General features: G+C 37.4%; 1 protein-coding gene across 1 annotated transcript; it reads left to right on the top strand.

Annotated features, from left to right (window-relative positions):
- Nucleotides 1-232: 232 nt before the first annotated feature.
- Nucleotides 233-11,867, top strand: LOC118645242. Its single transcript, XM_036285936.1, has 3 exons — nt 233-10,048; nt 11,305-11,427; nt 11,637-11,867. Exon 1 carries the CDS (start codon nt 5,430-5,432, stop codon nt 6,483-6,485), a length of 1,056 nt encoding a protein of 351 aa, XP_036141829.1. The 5' UTR covers nt 233-5,429; the 3' UTR covers nt 6,486-10,048; nt 11,305-11,427; nt 11,637-11,867.
- The last annotated feature ends 318 nt before the right edge of the window (nt 11,868-12,185 follow it).

Raw genomic sequence — 12,185 nt, 5'->3', positions numbered from 1 at the left:
TTTTTATATTTTTGTAATTTGTATTTTATAGTATGCATTTTTATTTTATTTTCTATTAAAAAATTAATATTAAGTACAATGAAAGGTTGATTATATTTTATAGTTTTTATTTATTATTTATTAATTATATATTATATACAGGGTGAGTAAAAGAACCGGAACGGTAAAATATCTTGAAAAATATGGGAGATACGGAAAAATGTTTCAGACAAAAGTTGTACAGTTTAAAAAGGACTGTAATGATAAAATTTATTTTCGAAAAAAATAAATTTTTTAAAGTTATATGGAGGTCGCCGCCATTTTTTAAAAATAGAAACCTCTATTTTAAATATTCTTGTAGCTGACCTCAAGATCTTTTCAAAACACTATCGATAAACTTTTTTTAGTTAAGTACTTTTCGAGATATGAGTTGACAAAATTCAAGTACCGCTGGCATTAGCATTACCCAAGGTGTAGGTTGCCCGGTCGGATTTACACCTTTTGTGTATGTGTGTGTGTGTGTGTGTGCGCGCGCGCGCGCGCGCGTGCGTGTGTGTCAGTATCACGGAAGTGACGGAACGTGGGTTTCTCATCTCTGCTGACACACACACACACACACACACACACACACACACACACACACAAGGTGTAAATCCAACCGGGCAACCTCCACGTAGTACACCTTGGGTAATGCTAACGCCAGCGGTACTTGAACTTTGTCAACTCATATCTTGAAAAGTACTTAACCCAAAAAAGTTTATCGATAGTGTTTTGAAAAGGTCTCTAAGTCAGCTACAAAAATATGTAAGGGATTTGTTCAGAAGTGTTAGGATCAGTAAAGTTACACTGGTCTAGTCACAAAAAAAACTGTATTTCTAGTCTATTATACACTATTTACATAAATTAAATATAATATACAGTAATGGGTACGTTCACTTCTCAACGCACTCGCGAACTTGATTAAAAGGAACGCGAAGGGTTGATCGGAGAACCCTTCACGCACTTGGTGAGCGGAATTCACGCGAAAATTGTTAGCGGTGCTTCGAGAGCGGAAAAGGAGGTGACTCTTCGCGCGAAAACGGAGACGCGTCCGTACGATGTTCTGGTGAACGATCGAGTGAGTCGGCGACGATGACCTCCGTTTACGACAGTTACAAAAACTCGGGAAGATCAAGATGAGCCAATTGAATTCCGCCGCACCGTGATTTTGCGAGGCCACCTAAGACCGTCGAGGGTGATTGGAGATCAGCGACGACGATAACAAATCTTTTGCTACTTGTCATGCGCCGATCCTCTCTCGCGGTCCGGATTGGGTCTCAGTGGCGTGCTCAACTCGTGGCACCTCTCATCCAACCATTGTTGTTGTGAATCGAGAGTGTGAGATCTGTTGATCTCTTCTCAAAACATTGTCTTATTTGGCAATGTTTTGCAAAGAAAATCTCTTCGACCAACTTTCAACAATGCTGGCAATGAATTTAAGAAGTTTTGGTGTAAAGAATGCGAGAATCCTAAACAGGATTCCATTTTAAAAAATGGCGGCGACCTCTTTAGGACTTTAAAAAATTTATTTTTTTTTTAAATAAATTTTATCATTACATAGTCCTATTTAAATTGTACAACTTTTGTCTGATACATTTTTTCGTATCCCATATTTTTCGAGATATTTCATCAGTCTGGTACTTTTTACCTGTATATATATAAACGGAAAAGTAAGTCTCTTTTACAAGTTTAGACGAACAACAAAGAACTATTTAAATGAAATATAAAAGTAGGAGAAAAACAAATTTACATTATCGCAGCAAGTCAAAAAACGATCGCTTAAACGAAGTAATAGATCCATGAAAAAAGTCAACTCGGGCCGAGAAAGCATTTGCCTGCATGTACACCCTATTTATGAGTTTATTTTTGCCATAGGAAGTGCGATGCAATTTTTCAAAAAATAACAAGCAATTTCTAAGAGACCTAACTAAAACATACCATTTTATTTGTTCCAACAATTTCGAACAAATAATAAACCCGCGAATCAACTTAAAAAGAAATGTAAGGTCAAAGACTGTTCGCCTTCCCTCACAAGTGTCTGTATCTATAAATTAAGCTTCCTTAACATAAATTCGTAGATATGATCGCGATAAGACATTGGATTTTCTGTAAAAAAGCTTACTCTGTGGAGAAAGCGATGCTTAATCTTCTCATTTAATAATTTATATTTGAATTGGTGCAGTGCCTTGACGATAGAGGCAAATTCCAGCTGAGGCCTAACTAGTACGCAATATAACCATCTCAACATGTTGATATTACTGAAGTATTTACTAGACCGTAATACAAATCCGAGTTTTACATTATATATATAATATATTTTATAGTATGTATTTTATATTAAAAATGTATATGTATCAATAAAAATGTATTAAGGATAATGGAAGGATAATAATGAAACCTCATATATGGCGTGTGGGTGTGTGTTATTTACTACTATAATCAAAAAATAAGATAAATTTTTCATTTAAACTTCGCGGGTACTATAAAATCATGAAATTATTTTTTTTGTGGATTGGTTGCACTGTCTTTGACATTTATGCAGAGTTTTATGTCAATATATTTAATTGCTGCAGAGCTACACGTGTTTTTATAAACATACAAAAGTGAGTTTTTTTATTTTTACTATGTCTGATTTTGTTGAGCAAAGAATTTGCATTAAATTTTGCGGAATAAATATTCTGCCGCGAAAACGTTGAGGATGTTGCAGAAGGCCTTTGGTGATAAGGCTATGTCGCAAAAAAATGTTTACAAGTGGTAAAAAGACTTGAAAGAAGACCGAGAACGAGATATTTCAAGGTCATCAAAATCGGTGAGGAATTGCTAATGTAAATAATTACCAAATTATTTCGAAAAAATAACCAAAAAAATTAGTAGGTTACATATTTTTCGGGCTCCCCCGATTGATTATCGTTGTCGGAGTCACAACAAACCTGTTTACCAAGAAAGTTATGAAAAAATATCAAAATTCGGAAAAGTACCAATTGTAAATAATTACCCATTTTTTCATATACCTCATATTTTAGAAGATATTTGTTATAAATGAAAAAATACGTTTTTTATAGGCGTTAAAACAACCCCTAAACCTCGAGATAAGCCGATAAAAAAATACGGGTCTCTGAACTTTTTTGATGCTCTACAACATATCCGATGCCCATCAAAGTCAGTAAGGGATAGCCCTGACCCTTGTTAGTTACGTACCTGTAAATAAGTATTATATTTATCTTTATTTTGTATTTCTTTTTCGTTTTTAACACAAAGTAATATATATTCAATAAATAATTTAATTCAATTTAATACACATAGTAGAAAAATATTTTGATTTTTATCTCAGCTATTTCCCGTTTTGTCTTAATAAAGATATCATTGGATTAAAATATCGTTCACATTATTCTTATTTTCTAATAAGTCTGTAAAAATATATTACATTAGGTGAATATTCAGGACAAAATAACGCAATGATTAAATTTAACGATCTCTCTCTCTCTCACTCTCTCTTTCTCTCTCTCTCTCTCTCTCTCTCTCTCTCTCTCTCTCTCTTTCTCTCTCCCCTCTCTCTCCCCTCCCTTCTCTTTCGCTCGCTCGTTCAAATAATGTTTATTATTTTTATTATTTTATTATTTAACACTCAAAGCTTATATTGCTCGCATGAGTGCCGCATGTATGCGAGCGATATGAGTCTTAGTTAGAACACTCACATGAGGCTCCTATCGCCCGCACGCGTGCGGCACGTGTGCGATATGAGTCTCAAAGGAGGACGCATCTGCATGGTGCTGTGCAGTCACACTGTGATGATTATTAAGCACGCTTGCAAGCACTGTGCCGACATTTTGTTATCTGGGTACTTTATGATAATTATCGCAATATTAACATTCTTATTATTCTTATCTTTTAGATCCACTCGATCTTCAAAAAGCCACTTCGATATAAAACTACTTCGAGCGAAGAGGAAGTAAGGGCTAAAAAAACTAAGCGTAATAATGAAGAAAAAGCAAAGTTTCATCTGTTATGCAGAATATTCGCACTACTTAAAAAATTGTCTCAAATAATACCGAAGAAAACACAGTATGCAATTTTCCACAAAATATGCATTAAAAAACTATTAATAACTTTCATTCATTTAATGCAAATAATACAAGTACTCCATCACAAGAATTTAGCATTAATAAAAATAGTTCTCAAAATTTAATATTACATAAATCAAACATTACAACAGAAAACATTACACAGTCAGCCATTCAGCTATATAATGTTCAAAATTTAGAAAATGATAAAAGACAACTCTTAAATAATGTTCCACGTGGTCAGCAATCTTTTCAAAATATTGCATTCAACAATGCAAATAATACAAATACTCCATCACAAGTATCCATCCAGCATTAATAAAAATAATTCTCAAAGTGTAATCCTACATAAATCACACATTACAACAGAAAACGTTACACAGTCAGCCATTCAACTATGTAATGTTCAAAATATAAAAAATAATAATACACAACTCTTAAACAATTTACAACCACGTGGTCAGCAATCTTTTCAAAATATTGCATTCAACAATGCAAATAATACAAATATTTCATCACAAGTATCTAGCATTAATACAGATATTTCATCACAAGTATCTAGCATTAATAAAAATAATTCTCAAAGTGTAATCTTACGTGAATTACACATTACAACGGAAAACGTTACACAGCCAGCCATTCAGCTATGTAATGTTCAAAATTTACAAAATGATAATAGACAACTCTTAAACAATTTACAACCACGTCGTCAACAATCTTTTCAAAATATTACATTCAACAATCTATCAGAAGAGTCAAATCATACACAAGAATTGGGAAATATAATACCAGTTGAACCACTCCAAAGGGAAAACAATGCACCATTAATGAGACAAGGAAATAATGTACAAATTGAAATACTTCTCGACTTACAGCGAAAAATACAGTACGTTATATGTTTTCTTATCTATTAACAACTATTAACAACAAGTGGATAATAACTCTGATTTAAATAATATATATTTATTTTTTCTAAAAGTTTTTAATAAATAGTTTATGAAAATTTTTTAAAGTTACAAGTTTCTTTTGAGAAAAGATTTATATCTTGATTTTTAAATTTGACATGATATATTACTAATTATGCCTAGAGTTTCGTCCGGATGAATATTTAACTATGTAGTAATGCGTCCCTGCACGTCGTATCAACAGAATTTTTTTACAAAACAAAAGTAAAAAAGGCGTTCTAAGGGCCTACTCCGATCCGTGCGCTCCTTAGATACGCGCGCGTACATAGATACGCGTACGTCCGCCATAATTCTTCATTGTTTTTCTGTTCGTCGATCAACACACATCGACACGTTGGACTTTTCGTCTCTATTTATCAAAGTTATTTCTTTTCTGAGTCCCATTATGGGTAAGTCCTCGCGGAAATACCGTTCTAGATCTCCTAGAAGTCACAAGCGGCACAAGCGTGGTTCTCGGGATTCTTCAGGCGATGGAAAAAGATCGCGTAATCCGAAGAATATCGGATCACATTCCCGAGAAGCCTCTCTCTCTGTCTCTCTGGATCGTATCCTGAAGCTCCTTACAGATCAAAAAAATCGGATCGCTGCGATCGAGGCGAACTCGCATGTTTCCGTGGTGTTCCCGTCTGATGCTCCGGCGGATACTCTCTCCCCTCCTTCTCAAGGTCAGCGTCCAGCGGACGATTTCTTAGTGTCGCAAATAGATCCAGAGCCTGTTGAGACCGTAGCTGAGCTGTCTCAGGCCCCTGTTTCTGTCCCGTTGCAGCCCCAGCCGGAGGAGGCTGCGTTGTCGCAAACGATTGCCTCTGTGCTGCAAACGGAAGGTAAGCGCTTACATGAGGTCTCGGACGGTTCCTATGAACCGCGGCGTCATATCAGGTGCGTTCCCTCGTCGACCCTTTTTGTTGGTCTATCCACAAATTGGCATAGAGGGAACGATTCCGATCGAGTCCTCGATAGCGTTTATTTATTACACCTTCCTTCTTTAGATTCTGTCTCGGACACTCGGGACCGTATCGTGTCTTTCGCTCCTCCCTCCTCTCCTGACGCTATCCCGAACAAGTCGTCTAAGAGGGTTTCTGAGCTTTTTGGCCCTCGTAATGATCCGCCTTTCGCCTCGTCGTGGGATCATACTGTCCTCGCTTTTGCTCGTGACACCGTTCACAATGGTCTTCCGGACACTCTGAGGACTCAATTACTTTCCGAGCACGAGGTTAAAGGCGATCTTTCGACTCTGGGCCCTCCTAAAATTAATAAGGTCTTATTACCTGCCTTGAAGAGTTCAGCATCCGCTCTGAAGCGAGACGAAGCTCAGGTTTCGCATCAATCTCAGCTTGCGGCGGCCTTGAATGCGCTCGGCTCAGGAGTCTCGTCGTTGATGTCGGAGGATGAACCAATTATTACCGGAAGAAGGAAAGAAGGCCCTTCAACATGTTGCTGAAGGAATCCATTTACTTGCCGACCTGCAGTATCGTCTCTCGTTGCAGAGACGAGCTTTTATCAAACCGGCCTTGAATTTTTGGGGAAAAAATACAGCAGACTCGGCCCCGATTGACGAGTGGCTCTTTGGCTGCTCTTTTGCAGAAGAGATCAAGGAGGCCAAGGACTGCAAGAAGGTTGCCAGGGAGCTGAGTTCCAAGCCCAAACCCTTCTTCAGCAAGGCAGCCTCTCACCAACCCTCTCGAGTACAGCCACAGCCTAAATCTATTTCGACTCCGGGAAACTCGAAGGCCCCCACTCGCCAAAATAATCCACCACCTCGACGGAGTGGGGCTCGGCAGTCGAGGGACAGGTCTCGGAGATCAGCTTCTCGCTCCCGCCATCATCGTTAAAAGAGGTGAGACTGGCCGGTAATTTAGCGAATTTTGTCCATGCCTGGGAACGTATTACTTCGGATCCTGAAGTTCTCAACGCCGTACGGGGCTATAAGATTCCCTTCTCTTCTCCACCATCAATGCGCCCGTTTCTCAACGAACCAAGCTTTACCTCCTCAATCGAAGCCCATTGCGACGCGGAAATCCAGCGTCTCATCAATAAAGGTGCCATTGCTGAAGTGGAGCCATCGGAGGATCAGTTCCTGTTTTCTTTTTTCTTGATTGAAAAAGCTTCAGGAGGGATGCGCTTTATTTTAAATTTAAAAGATTTAAATTTTTATATTTCCCCGCCACATTTTAAGTTAAAAGATTGGCGTACGGTTGTTCGCCTCATGCTTCTAGGATAGCAGATGGCCTCCCTCGACCTTGAAGACGCTTATTTTCTGGTCTCGATCCACCCGGAGCACAGAAAATTTTTACGTTTTCAATGGAGGGGAAAAACTTTTCAATTTTCAGTTTTACCCTTTGGACTCGCTACGGCTCCTTATATCTTTACTAAGCTACTTCGCCCAGTAGTGGCTTTCCTCCGGGCCCAAGCTCACGAGTCAGTCCTCTACCTGGGTGATTTTCTTTTACTTGCTCCTTCCAAAGCAGCTTGCCGTCTTAATGTCCAGGCTCACATTAATCTTCTTTTCTCTCTGGGCTTTGCTATCAATTTCCGCAAATCGGAGCTCGAACCTTCGTATGAGCGAAAGTATTTGGGCTTCATTTTTAACTCTACTCAGCAGTCGGTTGCCATTCCAGAGCAACGTCGTCGTAATCTTTACTCTCTCGTTTCTAGCTTATCAAAAAAGTCTCGTTGTTCGATCCAAGACTTCGCGAGCATGATTGGCTCTTTTGTATCTGTTTGTCCAGCAGTTCAATACGGCCTTCTTTATACTAAGGCCTTTAAGAGAGAAAAATTTTTTGCCTTAGAAAAATCCTCAAATAAATTTTCGGCAGAAATGAAACTCCCCCTCTTACTCAAAGACGATTTTTTTTGTGGTTTTCAGTTTTATCGGATTCTCACCAAAAGAATTTCATTCATTCACGCAATTATGTCTTGGAAATTTTTTCAGATGCGTCACTCACCGGCTAGGGTGCCTCTATTAATCGTATTCATGGATGGTGGTCTGAAGAAGATCGTCACCTTCATATTAATGTTCTCGAATTAAAGGCAGCTTTTTATGCTCTTAAGTCCTTTGCGTCTACGTGCTGAGACTGTGATACTCTTCTGAGGCTCGATAACACGACTGCTTTATCGTACATCAATCGTTTTGGCTCTGTTAAATTTCCTCTCCTTTCGTCGATGGCAAAGGATATCTGGCAGTGGTGCGAGGAGAGAAATATTTTTCTTTTTGCATCCTATATATCCTTGTCAGAAAATGTCGCGGATAGCGAATCTCGGCGTTTGGATACAAATACCGAATGGTCTTTGTCAGAATTAGCCTTTAATAAAGTTTTTCAACGTTTTAGCCCCTTCGAAATCGACCTCTTTGCTTCCATTGTAAATGCCAAATGCGACACTTACGTTTCTTGGCTCCCAGATCTTTTGCAGTCGACGCTTTCACCTTTTCTTGGAAAGACTTTTTCTTTTACGCCTTCCCTTCTTTCATTTTACTTTCCCGAGTGTTACGCAAAATTTATGATGACAAAGCTGAAAGTGTTGTCATTGTGCCATGGTGGCCTTCGCAGCCCTGGTTCCCTCTTTTCCAGCGTATGTTAATTGAAAAACCTCTTATTTTCTCTCCGTCTAATAATCTTCTCTCCGCACCTTTTAAGTCCCAACATCCAGCGGCAAACTCCCTTTCCCTAGCGGCAGGGAATGTATCCGGCAAGCTTTTGAAGCGCGACGAGTTCCAGAACCGGCACTAAATGCGATGCTTGCCTCGCTCGCCTCTTCAACTATTCAACAATACTCTCGGCCTCTACGATCATAGTGGATTTTTTGCCATAGTCGCTCGACCGATCCATTTTCCCCAGGAGTAGAAGACGTTCTCGCCTTTTTGGCAATGGAATTAGGTAGTGCCGGCTCTTATTCAACTTTTAACACTTCGAGATTCGCGGTATCTTTAGTTTCCGCAAACGAGATTGGCGATCACCCGTTAGTACGGCGCTTCTGCAAGGGAGCGGGTGTTCTAAAACCCCCGCGTCCTAAATATGATTTTATATGGGACCCAGCACCAGTAATTGCTAAGCTAGGTTCTTGGTTGCCTCACCAGAAGCTTCCTCTAGATATTATTACAAAAAAGCTTGTTTTGCTGCTTGCGTTATGCTCTGGCCAGCGTTGTCAAACGTTGGCCGCGATCAAAGTCTCTCAGATATCTCTGACCTCAGAAAAAATTTTTATTCGTGTAACGGATCGTTTAAAAACTTCGGCACCGGGTCGTTCTCAACCTTTACTTTCTTTTTCGCGTTTTTCGGGTCACAATAATTTATGTTTAGCGCTCATTTCAGATTATCTGGAGCGTACTGCGAGCTTGCGGCCGGAAGGTTGTGATTCCTTGTTTATTTCTTTAAAACGACCCTTTGGCCGGGTGGGAAGCCAGACTATAAGTCATTGGATTCGGAGTGTTCTCGCAATCTGTGGGGTAGACGGCTCTTTTACGGCGCATAGCACCCGCCACGCGTCTACATCCCTTGCAGCCAAACAGGGAGTTCCTGTGGATCTTATAAAAAGAGCTGCGGGCTGGTCAGGGGAGTCGCGTATATTTGCTAATTTCTATAATCGTCCAATTATAGATTCTGACGTATTCGCTAATTCTATTTTATCTGCGAGTACCTCCTCTGCATAGCCCTTAATTAGACAATTTTTTCTTTCTTCAGTTAATTAAAAAAAAAAAAAAAACGTGTCTTTACTTTTTTAATGCGGCTAGTTAATTCGCGTTTTGAACATCTACATAGTTAGATATCCATCCGGACGAGACCCCCAGCATAATTACGATCGAACTTCACTTGGTGAGTTCGTTTAATCCGTAAATTATATATTATTAATTTCAGAGAAATAAATAAGCGATTGGATTCGATAGAACAAAAAATTAATGGCAATATCATTAATGCAATGCCTATAAAATCACGAATCTGCTTATTTATGAATATAGATGCAATACGAATGTTTACAAAGGAGAATAGTGTTCTTTACAATAAAGTTGTAAGTCGAATTAATATTTTACACACACGCACACATACGCACGCATATACAATAAATGTATGCATACATGTATGTATGTACAGTACTTGTCATTAATTTGTAGAGTCCGACCGAAACCACTTTTTTTTGTTTCGGCCGAAATCGAAACCGAAAACCGAAACTTTTGAAAAAATTTATAAAATATTATATATATAACTTAAGAGATTGTTGGAAAAATGTGTATTTAATATTTAAGTATTCTGTTATCGAATAAGCTTTTTATCAGTTATTAAACAAGCTTTTATTTTAGAATGTATTAATACTTTATTATTTATTATATTTTATTACAATATAAATGTATTTTTTCGAAAAAACAAAAACATTTATATTGTAATAAAATATAATAAATTATATTAGATACATTGCATAGTATAACAGTAAAGGTATACATCACAGTTTTATTATTTAACATTATATTAAAATTTAATAATCAAAGTTAAATAATTTTATGTTGTAACAAAAAAATAAAAGTTTCTCGGCATTTTTTCCCAATAAATTACTGCGTCTATTTGCATAATCTGCGTAAATCTGCCCAGCAGAGCTAAATAGTTGTTCGCTTGCTACAGAAGTCGGCGGAGCTGATAAATATTTATTTGCAGCCTTTTGTAATTGTTTGAATGAAAACGGATAAGAGATAAGAGATGGTGCATCCGCTGGCGGCGCTGGCGACACCGAATTTCGACCGAAATTTACTCTTAATTTCGACTGAAACCGAAATCAAGCCGAAATCTTGATTTTTGGCCGAAACTAGCCGTAACCGAAACCGAAACCGAAATTTCGATCGGACTCTATTAATTTGTTCCAGGTCCCTAGCGAGTCGATATAGAATATGTAACATATTCTATATCGACTCGCTAAGGACCTGGAACAAATTAATGACAGGTATTGTACATGAATACATGCATACATACATATATTGTATTCTATATCAACTATAGAAATCTGAAGCCTGAAACTAATTAATGACGTGGTGTATATGTATGTTTTATTTATTTTTTTTATATTTATTTTCATAAGTTACCGTGATTTTATCATCACATTGAAAATGACTTTTATTATAAATCGAAGCATTTGCAAAATTATTGTTTTATAATTATATCAAAATATATATATATATATAATTTAGCTTTTTATTTTTGTATAATAATAATTTGTTTTTATGTAAGTAAACTACTTCAAATTTTACTCAATATTCTTAAACTGCATGATGTTAAAAGATAGCGTGCATCAATGGGTAAAAGAAGCTATAACGCTACAAATAGCCGAGCAACTGACATGGTGGGGAGTTAACAATGTAAAACTTCCATTCTATAATACAGTTCTATGTCAAGCGTTTTACTGTATGTACATATATGTATATTTTTTACTCCGCTATCATTATTATATCCCAGATAGCACAGAGGCTTTATAAAAATATAATAAAAATAATTCTTTTTGCATCTCAAAAAGAATTCATAATTGGTGATATACAATTGAGTTCTTTTTTAACCCTCTGTGCTATCTGGGATAATATTAATTATAATACTAAAAATTATCTATTATTTTTTAGAAGCCGTAGGATTGAATCGATACTAACCAACCAAATAAGAATTCCAAAGAGAAGTCGTAGCATCTTTGAAAGTAGCAAAACAACGTCTACGGAATATTAAAGAAAGACATCCTGTTATTCAAGGGAGGCGAAAAAAATTGCAGGCTGCTGCAGATGCAATATACAATGATGAAAATATTAGCAATCACGAGGATGATGGGAATCAATCAGAAAACGAAGATAGTAACAACGGTAAAGACGCGGAAAATGAAAGCGACGATAGCGGCGAGCAGTCAAGTATTGATGAATAATAATTTGTTTTTAGTTTTTAGTACACACACACACACACACACACACACACACACACACACACACACACACACACACACACACACACACACACACACACACACACACACACACACACACACACACACACATATATATATACACTGGCGCAAAAAAAAACGAGACAAAAATTTTGACCGATTTTTAGGCAATCTTCAAAGTAATGCAACTTTGCGAAAAATCATCTAAATTACACGTACTTTTTTTTAAATTAAAGGGCAA

Source organism: Monomorium pharaonis, chromosome 4 (assembly GCF_013373865.1).
Source record: "Monomorium pharaonis isolate MP-MQ-018 chromosome 4, ASM1337386v2, whole genome shotgun sequence".
Taxonomy (NCBI): Eukaryota; Metazoa; Arthropoda; class Insecta; order Hymenoptera; family Formicidae; genus Monomorium; species Monomorium pharaonis.
The sequence above is the reverse complement of the archived record's forward strand: the minus strand, read 5'-3'. Positions and strand labels throughout refer to the sequence as shown.